The sequence below is a fragment of the Dipodomys spectabilis genome, unplaced genomic scaffold, assembly GCF_019054845.1.
Source record: "Dipodomys spectabilis isolate Male_0828 unplaced genomic scaffold, ASM1905484v1 ptg000175l, whole genome shotgun sequence".
Lineage (NCBI taxonomy): Eukaryota > Metazoa > Chordata > Mammalia > Rodentia > Heteromyidae > Dipodomys > Dipodomys spectabilis.
In genome coordinates, this window is record NW_024870852.1 from 13,877,413 (window position 1) to 13,896,835 (window position 19,423).

The window sequence follows — 19,423 nt, forward strand, 5'->3', positions numbered from 1 at the left end:
CCACACCTTTTGCCCTTTTCTGTGGTGTTTATTCTTGAGATAGAATCTTGTTTCCTGTCTGATTGTGAGCTTCCTGTCATAGCTAGGATAATAAATGTACCTCTTGGTTAAGAAGGAGTTTCATGCACTTTTATGCCTGAATAGGCCTGAACCACAACCCTCCCATCTCAGTCTCCTTGGTAGTTAGGATTACAGGAAGGGTTTTGAGATAGAATATTTGGAGGTGCTCCCAAAGTAAAAAAACTTTTATAATATAGAATATACTTATTATTATTCCAATTTCCCCATCCCCCCTAAGGAAGTATCTCCTCTCTCATTGTCATACATCACCAAATAAGGAAAACAGGGTCCTCATCATGGCATCCAGGGTAGTGAAATCCATTTTCTGGACAAGCTGCAGGAGTATCTGGATGGTCAACAAAACAATCCTCTCATCGGCTTCACATAGGCTATCTAAGAGACAGGGCAGCAGGTTCTTGATGTTTTCCCCCTGTGTGTCCAAAGACAGCACATGAGCACCTTTCCTGGAAGCATATCATCAAATCCCAAAAGGAAAACTTCTACACTTCCTCTGTACCTAGTGCAGGCTGGATTTCTAGGAACTCTGGATAGTCCAAGGCAGAGAAGTAAAGAGGACATAATTACCCTCAATATTATATATGTAGGGGAGAGGGAAGAGCTGCTGTGAGGGGAGTTCACAAGACACAAGTAGGATCAAGTAAGGGACAGCCAGGGATATGGACTTCATTTTGCTATAAGAAAGGTGTGGGGGAGTGGGGGTGGGGGTGGGGAGGGTGGGGGGGAGTGTAGTTGTGGAGATGGGAGGGAAGGGATGGTAGGGGAAAAACAAAGGAAGGCAAGAATGCTTGATAAGAAATGTACTCATTACCTTGCTCATGTGATTGTAATCCCTCTGTCCAGTATTTTCACAAAAAAATATTAAAAAAAGAAAGAAAAAGTATAGAAAAAGGAATGGCCAACTCTGGTCACAGGTACTTAGTATGAAATGTATCCAGAGACTTTAAAGTTTGATTGAGGAACTTTAAAAGTCCTTCCCGCCTGGCACCGGTAGCTCACGCCTGTAATCCTAGCTATGCAGGAGGCTGAGAGCTGAGGATCTCGGTTCAAAGCCAGCCCAGGCGGGAAAGTCTGTGAGACTCTTATCTCCAATTAACCACTAGAAAACGGGAAGTGGCACTGTGGCTCAAGTGGTAGAGCTCTCTCCTTGAGCTGAAGAGTGCAGGGACACTGCCCAGGCCCAGAGTTCAAGACCCATGACTGACCAAAAGAAAAAAAAAAGTCCTTCCCATACTGAAACTGAGATTCTGCTCTTCTGAAATGCCAAAAAGGTAGGAGTCTTATGGTTTTTTTGTTGTTTTTTTTTTATTGTGAAAATACTGTACAGAGAGGTTACAATTACATGGGCAAGATAATGAGTACATTTCTTATCAAGCATTGTAGCCTCCTCCTTTGTTTCCCCTTCCCATCCCTTCCCATCCTCCCGCCCCAACCCAATCCTCCCCGCGGGGGGCCCCCCTCCCCCCCACCAAAGTTGTAAAGTTCATTTTCGACATAACAACTTGTACATCTCATTGTTGCAATGGGTCCACCTGTATCCCTATTTAAACGATTTGTTTTTCCCCTTCCCCTCCACAAATTATACCAACATCAAATACAGTGAAAGCAGTCTTATGGTTTTTAAACATATCCAAGTTGGCTGTAGGAGTTTACTCCTATAATCCCAGAAGAGAATCATGAGTTCCAGTCTAGACTGGGCTACATAGGGAATATCAAACTGGGCTATATAATGAGACCCTTTCTCCAAAATAAAATAACACACACTCCTTTGTGTATATGTGTATATATATATATATATATACACACACATATATAAGTAGAATATGTATATATATTCATATAAGTGGAATAAGGCAACAGATATGCATATATACAATCAGCCAAATTTAATATAACTAATACTTAATAATTAATATATGAACTACTATTTGTCATTTGGGCTTCTAATATACCAAATTTATTTATTTATTTTTGGTCAATGGTAGGGCTTGAACTTAGTGCGTGGGCATTATCCTTAAGGTATTTTCTTAAAGGTGAACAATCTACCACTCGGAGCCATAGCTCCACTTTCAGTTTTTAGGTGATTAATTGGAGATTAAGAGTCTCACGGACTTTCCTGCCCAGGCTGGCTTTGAACCATGTTCCTCGGATCTCAGCCTCCTGAGTAGCTAGGATTACAGGCGCGAGCCACCGGCATCCAGTTTGCAGCCACAATTTTTTTTTTTCTTGCTAGTACTGGGGCTTAAACTTATGGCCTGGGCACTATCCCTAAGCTGCTTTTACTCAACAGCTAGCACTCTAACACCTGAGCCACAGTACCACTTCTGGCTTTTTCTGTTTATGTGGTACTGAAGAATTGAACCCAGGCTTCATGCATTCTAGGCAAGCACTCCACCACTAAGCCAACTTCCCAGCCCTACAGCCACAAATTTTTAAGTAAAAGAAATAGAGTTCAAGTGACAAAACTGAAGCCTCAGGGATTACTGCTTTCTTCTTGACAGACCTGGTTTTCTAGGAAGACCTCTTCTACATGGATACCAGTGATCTGTCTTAGATAATAAGCATTTTGGAGCATCCAAGTTGGGTAATATAGTACAAGGGGACACCATAACAAGTAAATCTCCTGCACAAGTTAGAGATTTCAAATATGGTAAATATTTGTGTCTTGAACTTTGAAAATATTTAATTTTTAATAGCACTTGCATATTTTCAAGGTAAAACTTCCAATGCACAAAAGGATGCACAGTGAAAAAAAGACCTCTCCCATCCACCCCTGTCCCCTGGCTACCCAATTCTCCTCTTCAGCTATTTAAAGTTCTTGGGTATCTGGGGTATTCCCTTTGTGATTTAGGAATCAGTTACCATTTCTTTGTGCCTGAGAAGGTTGAACAGTCCTCTTAAGGCAAGAATTCTAAAGGCATTGTTTCCATGACACAACCAGTCTTTCAAGCGGGCAGTAGAGTACATGCTTGGCAGTCTTCTAGCCACTGGACTCTGGAGGAGCTGAAAGAGCCAGAAACCAACCAAACAGATGAGCTGGAAGCCCTCTTTCCATGAAGAGAGCTACCCACTAGCTCTAGATTTTCCCCTTGAAACCTATAATACAACACATATACAGTACAGGTGATTATTATGTTGCAAGTACACAAGGAATATTGTTGAGTAATATTGTTGAGTAATGAGAATAGAGAAAGAATTTCAAAGCCAGGTGCCGGTGGCTCACACCTGTAATCCTAGGTACTCAGGAGGTAGAGATCTGAGGGTCATGGTTCAAAGCCAGCCTGGGCAGGAAAGGCCGGGAGACTCTTATCTCCAATAAACCAGAAAACCAGAAGTGGTGCGTGGCTCAAGTGGTAGAGCACTTGCCTTGAGCTGAAGAGCTGAGGGACAGCACCCAGGCCCAGAGTTCAAACCCCACAACTGACGAGAGAGAGAGAGAGAGAGAGAGAGAGAGAGGGAGAGAATTTCAATAGGTTTGAGTCTGACAAATATGTCTGCTACATGTTTGAAATGGACCCCATTCTGACACTAGGCTGGACACACTAGGAAGCAGGTTCTACTGGTTCAGAGACTTCCAACCACATCTAGAGATGAGTCTTACCTCCACAAAGAAGGCTGCAGCTGTTAGTTTATGTTTCTTATTCCCTCGGTTAAGAAGCGGGACTAACAAGTACAAGATCCTATGTGCTAGAAGGTGATTTCTTTCCAGCAAGGCACTACAAAACAAAGCATCAATGTTACTCTCACATGCTTCATTGGATGGAATTTTCTCAGGGTAGATACCCTCTGAAGTTAGTGGCCAGGAGGGTGTGTCAAGGGCTAGGACATTTAGAAACTTTTGCCTAGCATTGTGGACATCATTGGTATTCTCTTATGAACTTGGTGAGTTCTCACAGCTTTAGTTGCTGTGATCATTAAAAGGAAGAGAAAAAATACAATGCTGATCTGGGGCAGGTGACAAGGAAGCCTTACTTGGCAAGGAGAAATACTCCCTGAAGATGGCAGTCTCCTTTCAAAAGCGTCCATCCATTATTTTTTTCCATAATGTTGAATTCCTGCCAGCACATTGTTCTGAGGAGAAGGGTCTTTGTAGCCTGCATGGCAAAGCTAAGTCACATAAAAATAACATGGGTGAGCAGAATAAGGGACACTAACTTGCAAATACCCAAGAACTCTACTCTTGTTGGAGAGAGCCATGCATTGACAACTGCTGGATGGTAATTTTCCCTTTTCCAGATTTCCAAAAGACTTTTAATATTCTGATAACTTGAAAGACACTTTACAAAAATTATCAACAGGGGCTGGGAAGGTGGCTCAGTGGTAGAACGCTTGCCTTGCATGCCTGAGGCCCTGGGCTCGATTCCTCAGCACCATATAAGAAAAAAGCCGGAAGTGGCGCTGTGGCTCAAGTGGTAGAGCGCTAGCCTTGAGCTGAAGAGCTGAGGGACAGCGCCCAGGCCCAGAGTTCAGGCCCCACGACCGGATAAAAAAAAAAAAACAAGAAACAAAAAAAAATTATCAACATAGAGAATTCTAACTAGATGTCATTTCCCCAAGAGTTTGGAAGGGAATGATTCAATAAATGGTCTAAGATGCTAAACAGATGCCTACTGCTTAAAAAAATCTTTACTGAGATACAATTTTACTCCTAAAATATATGCCCACAGCTTTTGAAAATTACTTATTGAACTAGACATAGCCTCAGAGAACTCCTAAAGTTGTAAGAGCTCTTACAGATTTCCTTTCTTAAGACTCTTCATTTATAAGTAAGAAAGTACGCCGGGCGCTGGTGGCTCACGCCTGTAATCCTAGCTACTCAGGAGGCTGAGATCTGAGGATCAAGGTTCAAAGCCAGCCTGGGCAGGAGAGACCGTGAGACTCCTATTTCCAATAAAACCACCAGAAAACTGGAAGTGGCGCTGTAGCTCAAGTGGTAGAGCGCTCGCCTTGAGCTGAAGAGCTGAGGGACAGCACCCAGACCCAGAGTTCAAGCCCCACGACCGACAAAAAAAAAAAAAGTAAGAAAGTAGGCATAGAACAGATTTTTTTCAGGGGCAAGTTCATTAAATGAATGAATGAGAACCCAAGTCTAATGACTCTTTGGTATTAATTATTTCATATAGTACCATTTCCTTTGAAAGAAATCTACATACTAAGGTAGCATTGAGACCCTAATGGTGATTTGAAAATATATCTCTTCATGCAATAAAGCAGAAATGAGTAATCATTCCATTGGATAAATACTAATTTGGGGATAGTTTTAAGCTATTTTTCTTGTGTTTTTCTCTATTAACAGCAACAACAAAGACTGTCATAGTATCACATTTATTTTGCAGGGCATCTGAACCCAGATAGCTAAATTTCCCTTGGTACCAAGAAAACGAAAAGCAGTCATTGAAAACCCAGAATGGTTCCTGAGCATGTCATCCTGATGTCTCATAAGGGTTTGGGACAGTTAGAGACATGATCCCTTAGAATTGGGACCACATCTTGGCTATCCTTATGTTCTAGTTTGGCTTAATACTTGTTAAAGTCAGAGAAATTGCAATGGACAGTACCTCAAAGGTATGATGTCTGTTGACATTTCCTGTTCTGCATACAGGCCTTTAGGGATGGAGATATCAGACATGGTGAGGCCAATGCTATGGTGGATCTGGATGAGCAGGGTCATGAGAAGCTGAGGGAAGAGTCGGAAGGTAGCTGCTCGCAGCTTGTTTCCCACAAACACCTCATAGAGGGCATTTGTCACCTGTGATAGAAGGCACAGAACAGAACTGTAGGGTTGGTGGCCCTAATCCTTTGTTTCTGTTTGTTCCAGAACACACTTTCTAGTTCTACTATCCCATAAACAGAAAATTAGTGGTAATCAGTATAGGGACCTGGAAAGGTGATGGAATAGGAATAGAGTGGTAATTAAAAGTGGGCTAGGGTCAGCCGGGCGCTGGTGGCTCACGCCTGTAATCCTAGCTACTCAGGAGGCTGAGATCTGAGGATCGCGGTTCAAAGCCAGCCCGGGCAAGAAAGACTGTGAAACTCCTATCTCCAATAAACCACTAGAAAACCGGAAGTGGCGCTGTAGCTCAAGTGGTAGAGCGCTTGCCTTGAGCTGAAGAGCTGAGGGACAGTGCTCAGGCCCAGAGTTCAAGCCCCATGACGGACAAAAAAAATAAAATAAAATAAAAGTGGGCTAGGGGCTGGGAAGGCGGCTCAGTGGTAGAGCGCTTGCCTTGCATGCCTGAGGCCCTGGGTTCCATTCCTCCGCATAAGCAAAAAGAAAAAAAAAAGCTGGAAGTGGCGCTGTGGCTTAAGTGGTAGAGTGCTCACCTTAAGCTGAAGAGCTGAGGGACAGCGCCTAGGCCCAGAGTTCAGGCCCCACGACCGGACCCCCCCCCCCCAAAAAAAAAGCTCCTGTAACTGCAAAAATAAACAAATGAATACAATTACTAAAAAAAAAGTGGGCTAGATGTAGCTTAGAGGTAGAGCCTAAAATACACAGGACCTGTTTTCAATATTCAGAACTGACAAAAAGAAAAGTTTACCAGTGGTGATCTGCATGTAATAATTATAAAGGAAGCTATTAACACACTCGACTACATAAAAATAAAAAGCCACACTAAAAGTTATCATAAAGTTGGGTAATGAATAATAACCCAAAGAACTATCTGTATCAATGTGTTAATAAAATGCTCATATATATGAGTAACATACAGCAGCACTGCCATTACCTAGGAGATGGTTAGGAATGGGGAGTCTTCAGCCCCACCTCAGATTTTACCAAGATTCTAAGGTCACTCTGTGTGCACATGAAATTTGAGAAGCACTGGTATACAGGATATGAAAAGACAAGTCACAAAGGAGAACTAAAAAATGGCCAATCAAAAAACCATATGCGGACTGGGAAGGTGGCTCAGTGGTAGAGCGCTTGCCTTGCATGCCTGAGGCCCTGGGTTCAATTCCTCAGCACCACATAAGCAAAAAGAAAAAAGCCGGAAGTGGCACTGTGGCTCAAGTGGTAGAGCGCTAGCCTTGAGCTGAAGAGCTGAGGGACAGCGCCCAGGCCCAGAGTTCAGGCCCCATGACCGGACCCAAAAAAACCAACAACAACAACAACAAAAAACCATATGCTCTGGGCACTGGTGGCTGCTTACATCTGTAATCCTAGCTACTCAGGAGGCTGAGATCTGAGAATCACAGTGTGAAGCCAACCTGGGCTGGAAAATCCACAAGAATCTTATTGCCAATTAGCCATTAGAAAACTGGAAGTGGTACTGTGGCTCAAGGTGGTAGAGTACTAGCCTTGAGTGAAAAAGCTCAAGGACAGTGCGCAGGCCCTGAGTTCAAGCCCCACAACTGATAAAAACAAAAACCAACCAACCAACCAACCAAAACAAACATACGCAAACAAAACTATAATGAAAATGTTCCATTTTCTTTTTTTTTTGGGTCTGGTCGTGGGGCCTGAACTCTGGGCCTGAGCACTGTCCCTCAGCTCTTCAGCTCAAGGCTAGCGCTCTACCACTTGAGCCACAGCGCCACTTCCGGCTTTTTTCTTTTTTCTTATGTGGTGCTGAGGAATCGAAGCCAGGGCCTCAGGCATGCAAGGCAAGCGCTCTACCACTGAGCCACCTTCCCAGCCCCCATTTTCTTTTTTTGGGGAGGAAATGTTTCATTTTCTTAAAAACCTAACAGCAAGGCATCAATGAGGGCTACAATCACACACAACAGGCACCTTGACACATACCTAAAGAAAGAGCAGCTTTCTGGAGGACAATGACTTAAACTTTAAATATACACATTGTTGGACCCAGTGGGCTTTAGGTATATATGATAACATTATGATTAAACTTTCTGTAGCACTGTTTTAATGGGCAAAAGTTTGAAACTGTCAAAATGTTTGCTTAATAGGAAACTTAATAGTTAAAAATGATTTTGAGCTACTGGGCTTGTTATACACCTGTAATCGCAGCTGAGAGGTAGAATGAGGAGGATCCATGAGTTTCAAGCCAGCCAAGGCAAAGTTAGCAAAAAAAAATCAAAACATAAAACAAACTCCCCCACAAAACGGAGGGGTTGGCTCAAGTGGCAGAATGCCTCCCCACAAAATGGTATCATAGCTGGGCGCTGGTGGCTCATGCCTGTAATCCTAGCTACTCAGGAGGCTGAGATCTGAGGATCATGGTTCAAAGCCAGCCTGGGCAGAAAAGTCCATTAGACTCTGATCTCCAGTAAACCAGTAGAAAAACCAGAAGTGGCACTGTGGCTTAAGAGGTAGAGCAATCGCTTTGAGCAGAAGAGTATAGGGACAGCGCCCAGGCCCAGAATTCAAGCCCCATGACCAACAAAACAAAAACAAAAAACAAAATGGTATCATATTTGGTTAGTCCCAGCTACTTGGATAGCTAAGGCAAAAGGCTCACTTTGAACCCAGGAGGTCAAGGTCAGTGATGGTAACATAGTGAGATGTTTTAAAAAAAAATCTCACCCCCTCCCCAGAATAACAAAAAAAAATTTGTATCTTGTAAGATTTTTTTAAAGGTAATTAAAAATAAATAAAAATAAAGGTAATAAAAAATAAATGGTGGCACATGCCTATAATCCCAGCACTAGGGAACTGGAGTCAGTAGGATCATATGTTTGAGGCCCACCTAGGCTACACACATAGGTCTCAGCCATGGAATTATACAGCTATGTAAAGGATAGAAAAGAACCTTGTATGCTGGTATGGAAAGCAGTTTACACATTGTTAGATGAATATAGAGGCATGTCATCAAACAGTATATGTAGAATGATTTAAAAGTAGCCTTATTTGCCCTAAATTCTGAAACTATACTGCTCAATACTTTTTTTTTTGGTTGTGGGGCTTGAACTCTGGGCCTGGACGCTGTCCCTCAGCTCTTCAGCTCAAGGTGAGTGCTCTACCACTTGAGCCACAGCGCCACTTCTTCTGAAACTATACATAGACATTATAAGGATTTTTTAAAAGTCTGTAAGAACAGAGAATGGGAAAGAAGACAATAGTTGACTAGGTATTGACAGATTTTTTTTGAGGGGGGAGAGTTGTAATAATAAGTTAGCTGATTAAGATGGCACACACTCTAATTGCAGCTCTTAGGAGGCTGTGGCAGGATTGCCAGTTCAAAGCAGGTCTGAGCTTCATAGTGAATTCAAAGTCAGCCTGAGCTATATAGCAAGATTTGTTTAAAAAAAACTCAAGGCTGGGGATGTAGCTCAATAATAAAGCACCTGTCTAGGATGAACAATGCCCTAGGTCCAATCCCCTGTACTGCAAAAGAAAGAAAAACTTAAGAGCCATAAAATGGTAGGGAGAAAAGTAGAAAGTATAAATTTTGAGTATATCAGTTCCCTCAGGTACATTGCCAGTGTATGGAAGTACATTTACCTTTGGCTTATTTATATTATGTATTGAGATCTTGTTAAACTCACATATTAGGTTTAAGTTTTTTTCTTGACAGATTTCTAGATTTCTTAGTATTTTTTCAACTAGATAATTATGTCACCTTAAAATAGGTCCAGTTACTTTCTTGTTTTTACAATATATATGCATTTTTATTCCTTTTCCTTCTTTAATTGCATGAGCTGGAACATCTAAAATGATACTGGGTTAAGAATGATGAGAGCCTTGTTTTTGACTTTAGGAGGAAAGAATTCATTCTATTACCTTTAAGAATTTTATTCAGGGTTTTTTGATGTTAGTTTTTATGTAGATCTACTTTTTAAAGATGAGAAGATTCATACTTAAGTGATGGATTAAGGGCCTGGGCATTGTCCCTGAGCTTAAAAGCTTAATGCTAGCACTCTACCACTTGAGCCACAGCTGCACTTCTAGTTTTCATTGGGGACTTATGTTAGTGGAAAGAGTCTTACAGACTTTCCTACCTGGAGTTGGCTTTGAATCAGCCATCTGAGTAGCTAGGATTACCGGCATGAGCTACCAGGCCTTAGCTAAGTGATGGATTTGAAAAATGAATTTCATATTCACTTATATAATAATGTGATTTTCTTCTTTACTCATAAATATAGTAGACTGTATAATTGGTATTTGAATAATGAGCCAGCTCTGCATGGAGGCTTAGTATATACTGATAGGGAAGGAACTATGCATGTGTGGCTGCCAGTGCTTTGGGCAGCTGTCTGTAATTTCTGTTCAATTTTGCTGTGACCATAAAACTGGGAATGTGGCTCAAATGGTAGAGTGCTAGCCTTGAGCAAAAGCAGCTCAGGGAAAGTGCCCAGGCCTGAGTTCAAGCCCCAGGACTAGAAAATAAACAAAAAAAAAAACTGCTCTAAAAAGTAAAATGTAGCCAGGCACTAGTGGCTCACACACCTGTAATCCTAGCTACTCAGGAGGCTGAGATCTGAGGATCATGATTCAAAGCCAGCCCCGGCTGGAAAGACCTATCTCCAATAAACCACCAGAAAAACGGAAGTGGCACTGTGGCTCAAGTGGTAGAGCGCTCACCTTGAGCTGAAGAGCTAAGGGACAGCGCCCAGGCCCAGAGTTCAAGCCCCATGACCGACAAAAAAAAAAAAAAAGTAAAATGTATTTATTTTACTTTATTTCCCCCCAATTTAAAAGGGAAAAGTGGGTAAAAACTATACCATATATATAATATATATTAGATAATATATTATATATATATGTTTCTATACGTTCAAATACTCCTAAAGGAGTGCCAATGATCAAGATATACTGTATCCATAAACTGTTTGCTAAATAGCAACCCTTTAGTACAACAGCCTAAAGATAATAATTTAAAATTTTTTGAAAAGAGTTCATCTTTTACAGGTATAAACTAAAAAAGATTTTTTTTTTGTTGAATTGAAATGGGGTGACATATGTTGCCCAGCTGGTTTTCAACTCCCATGTTCAGGCTCCTGAGTATCAGAGACTATGCTTGCTTGGATTAAAGTCTTAACACTTTTTTCATGTGTATGTCAGTACTGGGCCTTGAACTCAGGACCTTAAGCTCTAGGCTCTTTCACTCATTGTTGGTGCTCTACCATTTGAGCTACACCTATATTACTGATTTTTGCTGGTTAATTGGATATAAGAGACTCTTGGAATTGTCTACCTAAGCTTATTTTAACTGATGTCCTCAGATCTCAGTCCCCTGAATAGATATGATTATAGATTGGTATGAGCTACCTGTACCTAGCTAAGATCTTACATTTTTAAATGTAAAAAGATGGTTGGGGAAAAAAAAAACACCTCAAAAACTATGTGACAGAGGCCATATATGGCCTGCAAGGCCTAAAATATTTACCCTCAATCTTTTGCCAGCCCCTAATTAAGGGGACCTTTATTTTTTATTTTACATATTTGTGTCTTAATGTAAAGAATTTAAATTTGAAGAATTTAATTAATTTAAAGAATTTAATCTGAAGAATTTTAAAAAATTCTTCACAAGTTTCTGTTATTCTCTAGCTATCATGATCATTTTTTTTTTTTAAAAAAAGGCTGAGCCAGGCGCTGGTGGCTCACGCCTGTAATCCTAGCTACTTAGGAGGCTGAGATCTGAGGATCGAGGTTCAAAGCCAGCCCGGGCAGGAGAGACCGTGAGACTCCTATCTCTAATAAACCACCAGAAAACCAGAAGTGGCGCTGTAGCTCAAGTGGTAGAGCGCTTGCTTTGAGCTGAAGAGCTGAGGGACAGTACCCAGGCCCAGAGTTCAAGCCCCACGACCGACAAAAAAATAAAATAAAATAAATAAATAAATAAAAATAAAAAAAGGCTGAGCCAAGGAATGTTTAAAAGATATTAGGAGCTGGGTGCTGGTGGCTCATGCCTGTAATCCTAGCTACTCAGGAGGCTGAGATCTGAGGATCATGATTCAAAGCCAGCCCAGGCAGGAAATTCTGTGAGACTCTCATCTCCAATAAACCACTGGAAAACCTGAAGTGGTGCTGTGGCTCAAGCGGTAGAGCACTGGCCTTGAGCTGAAGAGCTGGGGGATAGCGCCTAAGCCCAGAGTTCAAGCCCCACGACTGACCAAAAAAAAAATAAAAAAGATATTAGGCCATACCTGGTCTTACACTCTCCCAGCTCCCTCTATATCAATGCCTGGGTAGAAATACATTCAGATTCATAAGTGAATGTCAGAATTAAGCTTTTAAAGGGCCCCAAAAGAACATTCTGGATAGGGCTAGTCATCCTGGAAGGGAGCAAGGTGGACTGAAATTGGAGGGGCAGAGCTAAGTGGCTTACAGAGACAGCCACATAGGCCATCTTCTCCTGGGTAAGCACATTATGGCATTTCTGCAGCTTCCTCAGGAGCCTCCACAGGATCCAGGTTGTGCTGGGCAGCTCGACTTCCAGGGTTCTCCACAACTCAGCCAAGTGCCTACAAACCCAAGTAAAAGGATTCATGAACAGGTCATATCCCAAGCCTATCATGACCACAACCCTCCTGGAGTCCGTTTTAGGGCCAATCTATAAGAGGTTTTTCTCCCTGCTCAGTTCATCAGGGTATCAGAAAACATGCTGACTTGATAAACTCCTAAGGTTTTATTGACTCAAGCTCCCATTGCCTAGGCATGGACTAATATAAATGGTGATAAAATCTTTTCCTTTTTTTTTTTTTTAAAAAAACATTTTTTTTTAAAGAACTATGTTGGCCTTAAGCTTTAAATCCTCTGCATCATGCTCCCAAGATTGTCAATATTTTTTAACAAACTTTCCAGATGATTTGTTTCAAAAACTTCATGAGGAGCTGGGTGCCAGTGGCTCATGCCTGTAATTCTAGCTACTCAAGAGGCTGAGATCTGAGGATCGAGGTTCAAAGCCAGCCTGGGCAGGAAAGTCCATGAGACTCTTCTCTCCAATTAACCACCAGAAAATTGGAAGTGGTTCTGTGACTCAAGTGGTAAAGCACTGGCCTTGAGCTGAATAGCTGAGGGACAGTACCCAGGCCCAGAGTTCAAGCCCCATGACTGACAAAAACAAAAACAAAAACTTTATGAGGAAATGGAAATAATGGCTCAAGTGGTAGGTAATCATCCCCTGCAAAAGAAAAGAAGAAAAAAAAAGTCCCAGGGCAGCATCCAGGTCTGGAGTTCAAGCCCCAGAACAGGCACACAAAAACATACACACAAGTTCATGACATTCGATCTCAACTGATAAAAGCTGGGTTCAGTGGCACATTACAGTCACTGCAGCTATACACAAAATATTAATAAGAGAATATAGTCAAAGATAGCCTGGCCTTTTTACTCAAAATAACTAAAGCAAAAAGGGATGGGAATATAGCTCAGCTAGTAGAGTGCCTGAGGTCCAAAGTTTGAACTCCAGTGGAGTAAAAAAAAAATCTAATTAAGTTGCCATATTTAAAATTTCCTTAACAGCTTTTGTTTTCATTCCGGACACAACTGAGTTCATGTAGTGCTTTGTGTTATGTCACTTTAGCTTTTCTATATCTAGAACAATGTTCTTTCATGACATTAACTTTTTGCAGTTCCATTTATGGGCACTTTAAGTGGACTTTTGGATAAGCCTACTTACCTTATAGATATTCTTCATTGAATTTGTTGGCTTATTCCTTTATGTTTACTACATCACATTCTGATTTACATGTCAGGAACCCATTTGTTCCTTATCTCCTTTACAAGATTCTCATTACATTTTGGGGGGGGGGAGGCGGTCGTGGGGCTTGAACTCTGGGCTTGGGCACTGTCCCTGCACTCTTCAGCTCAAGGCCAGAGCTCTACCGCTTGAGCCACAGCGCCACTTCTGGTTTTCTACTGGTTTATGGGAGATAAGAGTCTCATGGACTTTCCTGCCCAGGCTGGCTTTCAACCATGATCCTCAGATCTCAGCCTCCTGAGTAGCTAGGATTACAGGCGTGAGCCACCAGCGCCTGGCTAAGATTCTCATTACATTTTTAACAATAGCTATGTCCCATAATACTCAGAGCTGTGTCTTGTACCCCAATTTAATCAAAAGGCTTTACAAGCTTCTATTACCTTTCATATGGCACTGGATGGCAAAGAAGATGGCTGAGTACTATATCTGTGTACTTAGGCCTGGAGATAAACAAACTCACAGTATTTATGACTTGTTGGCGGACTTTAGGCTGGCTGATTATGGATAGCCGGGCACAGATAACTCCTATAATTTCTGGCACCTGAAGAGGAAAAAGAAAGCACTAGTACCTTAATCCTATGAGACAATAATGGTTTCTGAGGATATTGTAGCCATTGCTGGAAGGTCCTAGAGCATGACTTTTAAACAAAGTATTTTATACTTTAAAAAGTTTGGTGCTGGTGGCTCATACCTGTAAGACTATCTACTCAGGAGACTGAGATATGAGGTTTGCAGTTTGATGCCAGCCTGAGCAAGAAAGTCTGTGAGACTTTTATCTTCAATTTTCCACCAAAAAGCCATCCTAGAAAAGTTACTAAGATTCTGCCACAGAAACAAAAGGGATAGGCACCAGTGGCTCATGCCTGTAATCCTAGCTACTCAAGAGGCTGAGATCTGAGGATCAAGGTTCGAAGAGAGCCAAGGCTGAGAGTTTATGAATCTGTTATCTACAATTAACTACCATAAAGCCAGAAGTAGGACCATGGCTCAAGTGGTAGAGCACTAGCCTTGAGTGAAAAACTCAAGGACAGTGCGGGATAGTCTCTGAGTTGAAGCCCCAGGACTTAATTTTTAAAAAGTTGAATGGTTCAGTGGTAGAACACTAGCTTCATAGATGTGAGAACTTCCATCAATGAAAAATACACAGATGTTAATAGTGTATTTTTGAATGATGAAAAATTAGTTTTTTTTACAGTACCCTCAATCATACATATATGTATATGTGTGTGTGTGTGTTTCTCTCTCTATATATATATGGAGAGACAGACAGACAGACAGACAAATAAATAGGTTTTATAATAAACTAGCAAATGTGAGTATGCTAGGTTATTTCTACTCGGATTCGTATGGCAGGGAAGTCCTGGCCCATTATACCAGATAAAAGAAGCATTTGCCACAGGGTTTGGTCTGTTTTTCTGCTTGGACTTCCCTTCCCACCCAAAGATTAGTGACTTCAGATTTCTGTGGAATTGTCAGCTTCCCAGAGAGTCTCCTTGACAATGTGATGTAAAGTGCTGTTATCAACACCAGATGTTAGAAGCTGGATTGAAGGATGGGCTTGTACATTATCTTTATAATAACAGTAAAAATGGGTTCTCCTTGGGCACTGGTGGCTCATGACTGTGAGCTACTCAGGAGGCAGGAAAGTCCATGAGTCTCTTATTTCCAATAAACCACTCAAAAACTGGAAGTGGAGCTATGGCTCAAAGTGGTAGAGTGCTACTCTTGAGCCAAAGAGCTCAGGGACAGCACTCAGGTCCTAAGTTCAAGCACTATGAGTGACGAAAAAAATGTTATCATTTCTACATTTTTTCCACTTTTTCTTTTGAGGACTCAACAAAGGTTCTTGTATGTACTAGGCAAGTGTTCTGCCATTGAGCTCTATCCTAGCCCTTACTGTTTTATTTTAATATTATGCAGGATAAATACCTTCAGTCAAATGGTAACCTGATCATATTTCCAGTATCCAAATGTGATCTAGTAGAAATACAGAGCTCACCCGTTCTAATTTTATCAAAATGTTTAATCCACACATGGAACGTCCAGTAATACTTCAAGGTTCTTGCCTTCCTATTTCCTAGGTCTGCTCTCCAGAGACAACTATTTTTGTGCTTTTAGCTCTTTAATATCCCTCTAGGAACAGCTGATACTATGCAAAACAAAAGAAATGTACATACCACTCAATGTGGAAATAACTGTATTGCAAAGCTCATAGAGCTCATAAATGTCATAGACCACGATAAACAGTTTGCCGCATGAGTTAGAATGTGTTTGTGACTTTAAGCATCACTATCCCACAATACTGTGAAATTTAGGAAATTATGTAATCACAATAAAGAATTTGAAATAAATAAATAAATATGTACCTCTATTTATTTGAGAAAGAGTCTCTGTAGCTCAGGCTGGCCTGGAACCCGCCTATAATTCAGCCTCCAAGTGCTAGTATTACAGATGTGTGTACCATGCTCTGTTTCTCTATATTTTATGTGATATAGGTTACTTTTTTCTTTTTGTTATTTCTTGGTTTATCAATTTTAGATATACTTAGATAAATTCTGTTGATTTTAGGCTAACTTAGCCTCCTTCCATGGCTACCTTAAATTCTACAGAATGAAGTTACCACATTCATATGTGTTAATTATATCTCCCCAGAGAAATCCTGCCCTTCTGGAACACACTCTAAACATGTAAAGCCTCCCTCCCCTATTTGGTGCTCAGGGGCTGGTTAGAATGTGCCTATTGCAGGAGAAATTGTTGTGAGCTACAGGGGTGAGCATGCTTGACCAGTACTTCAAACTTAGAAAATAGACCTGTGCTTTTACCTTCTCAAATCGAGATTCTGCATTTTTCACCAATGTTATCAGCAACTCCCCAGCTGTCTGCTGGCTGTGAGGATAAGGCAGATTTTTCAGGCTGTCCAAGGTGGTCATTACAAACTGGCAGAGCTCAGTGGAACTGAGAAAAACTTCAAAGACCTAGAATGATTTAGAAAAAATGAACTTCATAAAAATGACTAGATTTTAAGTGAACAGTCAGAGATATTCAAAGGTGTATGGGCCGTTTATTTCAGTCTTGTTGACTAAGTAGAATATTGGAAGTAACTCATATATTCACTGCTAAAGTCTGTGTATTGTCTTTTATTGGTCTGTCTTTTAGGGAGAAACTTTATTGAGACTGTTAGAAGGAGATGATTTTGGGTTTTTTTTTTTTTTTTTTTTTTGGTTGTGGGACTTGAACTCTGGGCCTAGGCACTGTCCCTCAGTTCTTCAGCTCAAGGTGAGTGCCCTACCACTTGGCCACAGTGCCACTTCCAGTTTTCTGTTCGTTTATTGGCGATAAGAGTCTCACGGACTTTCCTGCCCAGGCTGGCTCTGAACCATGATCCTCAGATCTCAGCCTCCTGAGTAGCCAGGATTATAGTTGTAAGCCACCGGCACCTGACTGTCAAAGGAGATACTTCATAATGTCCTGGCATAAGTAACTGTTTTGTCAGGAAACAACACACTAAAAGGATGCCATTTTGCTTCTTGTTGCACTTGATGGTATATAAGGTGATTAGGATAAGCACACTTTATTGGGCACTTACTATGAGACAGGCAAAGCTAAGCATTTTTCACATAACATCTCACTTGACTCAACTGAGTTGTTCCAACTTGTACACATCTCCAGAGGATAGACAAGGAAAGTAATGCAGAAAGTGACTGAATTATATTCTACCTTTTGACCCTACATGAGTAAGATCTGTAGGTTCTCCCCCTCCCTAGCTAATCCCTAACATGTCTGGTACCTGGAAGATGCATCAGTGTTTGCTGAATAATTAGTAACTAACTACATGAATTAAAAAGCATGTGTCTGATTGGCTCAATTACATTAGCTTGGAAGATTCTTTGTTTAGCAAAGGGTTTACATGTGAAACTGGCTGGTGCTTAAGGAGAGAATTAATCCCAAGAAATTAATAGTGACAATGGCTTGATCAATGGTTTAGTGATCTAAACCACTAAACTAAGATGAAAAGTGTGTAAGAATCAGGAACCTGGTATTTTGTCTAAAAATTATACAGAGAATATTCCCAGGGAAATCTCATATGTGGAGTTTTGTAAAAAAAAAAAAAAAAAAAATTCGGGGCTGAGAAGGTGGCTCAGTGGTAGAGCGCTTGCCTTGCATGCATGAGGCCCTGGGTTCGATTCCTCAGCACCACATAAGCAAAAAGAAAAAAGCCAGAAGTGGCGCTGTGGCTCAAGTGGTAGAGTGCTAGCCTTGAGCTGAAGGGCTGAGGGACAGTGCCCAGGCCCAGAGTTCAGGCCCCACGACCGGACCCAAAAAAAAAAAAAGTCCTAAAACTTTTTCCAAAGTGATTTTCACCATTTTACATATCCATCAGCAAACAAATGAGATTTCCAAATTGCTCCCCGCCCCAGCCAGCACCTGAAACTGTCTATTTGCTCACATCTAACTATCCTGAGTACCTGGGCAATTTTGGAGGGATAGCGGTAGAACCTTTTAATGCTGTAACGGTCTAGGAGTTCTCGACACTTTTTCAGCGCTCTTTTCAAGCTCTGGTGATTTTCCTTGTCATGAGTGATATCTAGGAAGACAGTATGGATTATTAGATTATGTTCTGGTTATTACTTTCTTCTTGATTTTATAAGTCTTGAAGTGAATCCTGTGGTTTTTCATTTGAACAAAAATAAGGAAGAGAGAAGACAAGTATTAATCTGAAGGCTGACTTGTTTCTCCTTTCTTATAGAGCAATATATAAAAAGCTGAAGAAAAAAGGAGTTTTTTTTTAATGTGTTTTTTTTTGTTATTTTTTTCCAGATCTGGGACTTAAACTCTGGGCCTAGGAACTATCCCTGAGCTTTCTTTGTTCAAGGCTAGTGTTCTACCACTTGAGCTACATTTCCACTTTTGGCTTATTCAGTAGTTTATTGGAAATAAAGGATCTCAGATCCTGCCTGGGCTAGCTTTGAACTTAGATCTCAGTTCCCCAAATGGTTGTGATTACAGACATGAGCCACCCACGCCTAGTGAAAAGAGGATTTTTTTTTCCTGTTGTTGTTGTAAGAACAGAGACTTTGAGTAATTTGTCAGTACAATCAAGGCATGCTACCACACTTCCCCATTGGGCATTTTGAAGGGGGAGTCTCACTTTGAAGTTTGGGTTGATAAAAATTTGATACTATCAAGCTAGGTGCTGGTATCTCATGCCTGTAATCTTAGCTACTCAGGAGGCTGAGATCTGAGGATTGCGGTTCAAAGCTAGCCCAGGCAGGAAAAGTCTGTGAGACTCTTCTCTACAATTAAACATCAGAAAACTGGAAGTGGCGCTATAGCTCAAGTGGTAGAGTGCTCACCTTGAGCTATAAAGCTGAGGGATAGTGACCACGTCCAGAGTTCAAGCCCCATGACCAACAAAAAACAAACAAACAAAAAAGATAATATCAGATACCTCAGTCTAGTTGTACTGAGAATTAAGCTCGCCAGCATTCTGTATTATCCCTTGTTTTTCTCATATTTTAGTGTGATTTCATCTTGCCAGAAATGTACCTATGGGAAGTCCTTGAGCTCAGGACTAAGGATATTGTCTCTCCAGCTAGAAACTAAGTTCCCTGGGGGAATCTTCCTTATCAGTGCACCCCTGGAACAACAAAGCTTTGTAAATATTTATTGAATCAATAACCAATTGAATTTCCTGTTGTATGTCTTTGGTGAGCATTGCTCATTCTTAAGAGCTTCCCAGGGTG

The 19,423-nt window shown here is 41.1% G+C and overlaps 1 protein-coding gene across 1 annotated transcript in view; it reads right to left on the reverse strand.

Moving 5' to 3' along the window:
* The window catches only part of Mroh8 (maestro heat like repeat family member 8), a 56,734-nt gene that overhangs the window by 10,384 nt on the left and 26,927 nt on the right, over positions 1-19,423 (reverse strand). Inside the window, exons 10-18 of the mRNA XM_042694421.1 lie at positions 18,146-18,264; positions 16,502-16,654; positions 14,060-14,220; positions 12,306-12,441; positions 5,637-5,827; positions 4,051-4,185; positions 3,680-3,794; positions 2,941-3,081; positions 326-490 (exon numbers count right to left, since the gene is read on the reverse strand). Of these exons, the coding sequence (XP_042550355.1) occupies positions 326-490; positions 2,941-3,081; positions 3,680-3,794; positions 4,051-4,185; positions 5,637-5,827; positions 12,306-12,441; positions 14,060-14,220; positions 16,502-16,654; positions 18,146-18,264 (1,316 nt within the window). The remainder of the gene's footprint in view (positions 1-325; positions 491-2,940; positions 3,082-3,679; positions 3,795-4,050; positions 4,186-5,636; positions 5,828-12,305; positions 12,442-14,059; positions 14,221-16,501; positions 16,655-18,145; positions 18,265-19,423) is intronic.